This window comes from Triticum dicoccoides, chromosome 2A (assembly GCF_002162155.2).
Source record: "Triticum dicoccoides isolate Atlit2015 ecotype Zavitan chromosome 2A, WEW_v2.0, whole genome shotgun sequence".
Lineage (NCBI taxonomy): Eukaryota > Viridiplantae > Streptophyta > Magnoliopsida > Poales > Poaceae > Triticum > Triticum dicoccoides.
The window spans coordinates 51,570,779-51,577,333 of NC_041382.1; the positions used below are offsets into that span (position 1 = coordinate 51,570,779).

The 6,555-nt window shown below is 38.1% G+C and overlaps 1 protein-coding gene across 4 annotated transcripts in view; it reads right to left on the reverse strand.

Moving 5' to 3' along the window:
• Positions 1–393: 393 nt before the first annotated feature.
• Positions 394–6,555, reverse strand: part of LOC119353161 (nuclear pore complex protein NUP214-like) — a 7,893-nt gene continuing 1,731 nt past the window's right edge. Inside the window, exons 4-14 of one of the 4 annotated variants that reach the window (XM_037619749.1) lie at positions 6,127–6,273; positions 5,321–5,445; positions 4,244–4,353; positions 3,825–3,967; positions 3,584–3,746; positions 3,276–3,462; positions 2,598–2,837; positions 2,392–2,520; positions 1,996–2,141; positions 1,240–1,699; positions 394–1,150 (exon numbers count right to left, since the gene is read on the reverse strand). In XM_037619749.1, the coding sequence (XP_037475646.1) occupies positions 755–1,150; positions 1,240–1,699; positions 1,996–2,141; positions 2,392–2,520; positions 2,598–2,837; positions 3,276–3,462; positions 3,584–3,746; positions 3,825–3,967; positions 4,244–4,353; positions 5,321–5,445; positions 6,127–6,273 (2,246 nt within the window). In that variant the 3' untranslated portion in view covers positions 394–754. Of the gene's footprint in view, positions 1,151–1,239; positions 1,700–1,995; positions 2,142–2,391; positions 2,521–2,597; positions 2,838–3,275; positions 3,463–3,583; positions 3,747–3,824; positions 3,968–4,243; positions 4,354–5,320; positions 5,446–6,126; positions 6,274–6,555 lie in introns of those variants that run through there. The other 3 variants (XM_037619750.1, XR_005170338.1, XR_005170337.1) reach the window with 3 other exon arrangements.

Genomic DNA, 6,555 nt, shown 5'->3' on the forward strand with positions numbered 1-6,555 from the left:
CACTGAAACTGAAAACCATTGCCATTCACATGGACTGCAAACACTTCAGGCCTGCTTTATATAGAAAGCCCAACAGTCGACAACATCCTGCTGCAATTATCAGCTAGCTACATAGTGAAAGAAAAAAAACAAAGCCACTTAATGCTGATATCACCTGTGATTGCAATCGCAATCAGTCCCGCATTTCTGCAAAAAGGCCTGTAGAATGTACATATGGGGTCTGTGATTGCATTACCTGAACTTACAATACTTGAACCAAAATGTCTACGATAAACAGAGCAGCTAATAACAACTCATTTCAAGTTATCCAAAAACACAATACTGGAAAGATTCAGGCAAGAATGTTCATGTTGATATTACACATCCAGACACAGACTTCACATGCTGCTGATATTACACATCCAGACACAGACTTCAGAGATATATTACTGCAAGAATGCTGATATTACACATCAAGACACAGAAGTCTTCAGAGATTCAGGCAAGAATATTCATGCTGATATTACACATGCCAATAGGGAGCCATGTTGATATTACACATCAAGACACTGATTGCTACTACGGAAACTCACTTACTTCAATACATATGCAAGCCTTAATCGATGGAACAACAGGCCATTCAACCTCTACTATTTTCCTATCAAGTAGAAGGTACTGATCTACATGCAACCTGTGTCCTCCAAGCTTCAAGTTGCCTTTGACATGTATACGACATCCGACGGGAAGACCCAAAACATGTCTAAGTAAAGGGACTTCAAATTTTTTTCTGACCGACAGGATATAGAAGGACTCGACTTTTCAAGATTGTGAACTTAGTGTCATACCCTTCAACGTATAGCGTAAGCATACCTCGGAGGTTAAACTGCTCCTCATTCAAGGGACCATCAAAACCTAACCTAACTGTACATCTAAGAGCATTGGTGAATGTAATGGAGGAGAGGTTTATGAAGCCACCTCTTATGGACATTAAGCTGCAACGTGGACTATCCATATAATCGTCATCCAAACAGAGGGTTGTCTCAAATATTGCATCAGAGAATTCAGAATCTTCCAACCCCAAAGATGACTCAATAGGCACATTGATCTCAAAAATCCAACAACCTGCACCAGCAGTCATAGGACGATTCGGTCCTATCAGAATAAGAGAATCCTGCATGTATATATTGTAAACAAATGAGCAAAGAATACACCAAAATAGCTAAAAGAAAAACATGATTAATTTATGAATAAATATCATACGGTGAAATCAGCTGCGATTTTTCCGGTATGCTTTGACAGCCACTTAGAGCGCCGACGAATAAACTTTTCCTTATTTCCTTCATTTGACTCGTATACTAGAGTACCACCCTGATCGTCATAAAGTACAATGGTACTTATCAAGCTTAAGTTGGTCTCAATAGAAAAAATTTCGAAAAGGGTCTCGCCAGTATAAATTGGTGTTGATGGGATAGGTATGCTGGTCACATAATCCTCAATTGAACTCCCAGCAACAGGGCCAGATGAAGTTTCATGTGCTAATGACATCACCTGACCCAAACCAGTACCATGTGCCTGCTGCACACTTCTTCTACTGATGATTGGAAGTTCAAGACCACTTTTTGTGAGGCTCTGGCTGATCATAGGCTGAAGAAAATTCTTGCCAACGATCAATCCTGTTAGGAAAGCCATATGGACTTTGCTAGTCTCAGTTATCTCCGGTCTGCAATCATCATAATTTAACTTTTGGCAATGCAAACAATAAGGATGGCAATGCAAATGCATAGAAATGATTATTTGAATAAAGCATCTTAGTTATACATTACAAATGGAAAATAAACGCATTTTTAATTTAAAAGATGTGACTACTGCATCACTCCATCAAGGCATGGAAAGAAATATAGGTAGAAGGGTATATCAACGAAAAAGTCCTAGGTTTCGTTCTAATGAAAAAAGATACCTTTATAGTGTTACGTAATGGAAGGAGAAATTAAACTCGAGGATGTGTCCCAGAATTACCTTTTGGGTTCTTTCACTTGTTTTAGCTTGTCAATCCAGTTTTGTATATCTTTACATGTTAGGGAAGGAGGAACTTCATATATTGAGATTGACCCCTGCTCTTTCAGCCTGTTGTCAAGCCAGCTGCATGCTTGCACAGCTTCGGTCTGCATGAGAAATAAAAATAAGTGTAGCCCCACATATCTAAACATGAATATTCACAAATACATCTAGACATTGGATCATACGCACTTAGTAATAACGATCCAGTACTGGATAGACAGGGAACAGTACAGCACATACTTGTATATATATAATAGGATGGAGCAAATATATTGCAATTTGCAATCATAAAATAAACATCTATAGCAGTATGCTAACAAAATCCATAATTATACTTCAAAAAACTCGCATTACCTTACTTTTTGTGTCGACAAATGAGTCAGCTGAGTCAATCTGAGAGATTTCACGTATCAACCTTCGCAGCGTCTTCACGAGATCATCTCTCTCGAATGCATGTTTCCGTGCAATGATTCTTTTGGTTACCTACATCAAGAAACATCAGTGATTCAATCCATTTGCAATGTAACCAACAACATAACAGAAAAGACTGCATCTCGTACCGTCTGCAGTTCTTCAGTCAATTCCCTGTAGTACTCTGCTGGTGGTTCAGCACAATCAGTAGGAGCATTCAGCCTCTTTTCAATTATAGATATAAGAGTCCAGTCTTCAGAATCTGTAGTGAGCTCATCTTTATATTTTTCAGGCTTAGCTTTGTATTTTTCGCGCTCATCTCTGAGTTTCTCGCATACAGCACTGAACAATCTTCTACACGATTCACCTGGGTCCTTCTCTTTCTTCGCCTACAGCAAAAAAAATGTTCAAAAGCAAGCAATGAGACTGATGAGACAATGCAACAATATAATTACAGTAGTTAGCTATTCAAGGACTATGACTGATCCACTGCATGCTCCTGTAATAGACATTATATACAGGTAAAGAACTAATTAATTCGTCATACTGCAGCTGCTTCAGGGTCGACCCAAAGCCTCAAAGGGCCGGTAGCTAGCAGGTGGTTCTTTTTAAAACCCTGATGGTCGGGGCGAGCGTGCTCCTCCACCCGCCAAGAGATGTAGCTGCTTTTGCACTTCTAGGTTCAGCAGCGGCACAGGCACAGGGACACAGAAGGAGCACCGCCTCCAATGGGTTTTCGTGTGAAGGCCCAAATACAAAAACTCTAGAAATTGTATCCCCAAAATTTTGGAGCTCAAAAGTTGAAATGAAACAAGGTGAAGACTCACCTTGCTGCCGTCGTGTGTGGCCATCGTACCATGTCCTGCGAGCAGACTCTTGCCGTCGTGTGAAGTTGAAATAACACTTGCAGTCAGATGCTTATCAGACGCAGTTGCAGGAGAAATTTGTTTATTCACATTAGTATTCTCAATGGTAGACAGACTTTTTTGAGGTAAATCAGAAGGGTCAGAAATCCTAAATTAGAACAGTGTCAAAACAAGGAAAAACAAAATGTCAGTATATAGGAAATGCAGTACAAAAGTAAACAGTCTTTTCATCTAACTATGGCACTCCCAAGTTTCAACAAAAAAACTACCTGGCAAGATAATAAATCATTAGTTTCCCTTCACTAGCCAAACAAAGTAGGAGATGTTGAGGGGCAACCTCCTTCTGTTCAGGTCCAACCAGTACTGTGATCTTCTCAAATAACGAAACATTCTCCACACCAAACCCCAATAAAACATTGCCATCACCATTTTCTGAAAGCCAAAAGGAGTATATTATTTTCAAAACAATGAATAGGGTATTTTATTGTGGTTTTCTGAGTTATGTCAAACCTTGCAGATCAATCCTAGGGCTATAGTTATCCTCCACCATTTTGAGGTATACCACAGTTCTTTCCTCATCAGTTCTAGATGGCCATTTCAAAAGAGAAATGTGATCATCAGTGCTTTTTTTATTTGTAACAACCAGGAGATCCCTGTCAAATTACACAAATATATCAGACATGACAACAGTAACAAGATAATGACAGAATCCATCTTGCAAATACCCTTTTCAAATATTTTATCTATCTGTATGGTAATATGGTGCACTCTGTTAAATAATTATTCCCGACATAGAGACTTCCCTTACAGTATTTATGGGGAAAACAATTTTTTCCAACACCACCATGCACACAAAGTACATGAAATAAACAATAGCTAGATTATAGAAGTATTATTGAATAAAGAATGTTGAGTCCGGTTTTGCATACCAGCGATGCAGATAGCCCAATAGCAGATTTGGTCCAACTCCAGATGGTAAAATATCATTCATTATACCTCTGAAAACATCATAGCTAAAAACAACTGGCTTGCTTGAGCTCTATAAGGCATTAAGAAAGCAACAACATTAACTTCAGCCAGTCAGTACAGAAATTCAGAAGTCAAAGGGGGCACAAACTAGAATATCTTAGTAAATATGTTTTGTTATACAATACAAAGGGTCATCGCATATAGCTGAGTTTTCCTTCGTAAGTTAAATATACGTGATCATATCCATTACAGAACCTAATAGGCAATAGCCCAATACATCTTGATTTTAGCATACATGTGGCATTCCTACATCTTTTCAGGATAAATTTATGCAAAACCAAATATCAGTTCAGCAATTTTGGATACATATATGTGCAAGTAGCTTACTAATGGACTCTGCTCCCAAGGAGTTACAAGTGACAACTGCCACTTCAAAAGATTAGTCTTCATGAAGAACAATCTACAAGTCAGTGACAATATTGATATTATTACCACAAGCCTCTTTGGCAGCGGGCACAGTATGGCCCAAAGGGAGCTTTCATTCCTAGATTTCAGCATAATTTGCCAACATGTGCAGAGTGAAAACACCATTTCTCACACAGACAACCAACAATAAAATGAAAATCAAGACTATCATTCAGATAATGGAGATACATCTGATTCATTAAGCTAATGGGTTACTGTCATAGATTATTACTCTAATAATATGTGGTTACTGTCATAGAAAATTTCAATCGTTACTAGCACTTTCGAATGTGAATCTAATGGGATCACTTTTCTGTCATATAAATTGTGTTTTGAAGGATAATACCATAAGTATTTGATTTACATTTCTTAAACACATACAACTATTGACCACACTTAGTCTTGTGTGCATAAATATGTTTTAAAATACATATCTGCCAAATTGAGGTAGCTTTACCGAAGAATGTTCCCAGAAAGAACATTTAGCAAATGACACATTCACCAAAGAAACACCATACAACAAAATGTGAATCAAAAGAGGAGAAGCAGCCAGAACTAGAAGAACAATTCACCTCAAAAAATGTATCTCCTCCGCTTCTTATAACTTGTACCAGATAACCCTCTTCATTGCTTTCTTCATTCAATCGAACACAACCGACAACAATGCTATCATCGCGAACCCACCCGATGGAATCCACTGATGAAATTTTGAAAATATAACATCAACAAAGAATCATGGTAACATCTACTACTAAACATGATTTGATGTATTGAGTGGTGTATCTGCAAGGACAAGAGTAAATAATACTAAATCGATGAATCTAATGATTGGAGAAGTAGAGTGTGCACCACAAAGGTCATGGGATGAATAAACCAAACTTCACTATATTGTTTCCTAATATCATCTCAAAATTTCCTACGGAACTTTGCATCTTTTTGATGGTTCTTCGATATATAATTTCAGAAGATGGCTATGATACAAATTTTAGCCTGTGGTGCACTTCACAAACATTTTTTACACCATGTTGTTCATCCTGCAATGTGATCATATTTGTGAGCTGTGTGTTGCTCGCTCATTTTGCACCTAAAAATAACCATGCTTACTAGCACGATCTACTACAGATTAAAAATCAATTTACAAGGAAAAGAACATTATCGTGAGTCAACTCTCAGGGTAGCAACATAATCATATTTATGAAACTGCATTATGTTAGTGCCGGGATCAGCCACGAGGTCATCAGGCATAACTGCATATCCTTACAGAACTGGGGAAGGGGTGACTGTGTATACAGAAAATAACAGCAAGAAAATTGGAGCAACCCAACAATTCAATATATACCTGAGACGTATACCAAAAACCAAAAAGGGGACTCATTACCTTTGATGTCAGTGCCCTCTGAATCACTATCAGGCCACAACTGAAACAAGAGGGCCATGCAACATGTTTCCATCAAATCTGGCGATAATATCCTGAGTGAATTCTTTCTTGCCACAGCAATATGGTTCCCGTCCTTGGAACAGTCAACTACATATATTTCAGAAAGATGGCAAACTTCAGCACAACCAAGACAATGATGAGTAACTTCAATTACAACACAAAAAGAAATGTCTTAGCAAGTTCTGAAGGACAACACATATCAGCCCCAAAGTGAGCCGGTGCCTGAAGATGGATGCTGCGCTGCACCCAAGACACATACTACATTTTGTACCAGCATTACTGTCATGCAGCCCTCTACCAATACTAATCAGGTTGATTTTGTAAAGCCTAAGCGTTACAAAGAATAATACCTTTATTTTATATTTTTTT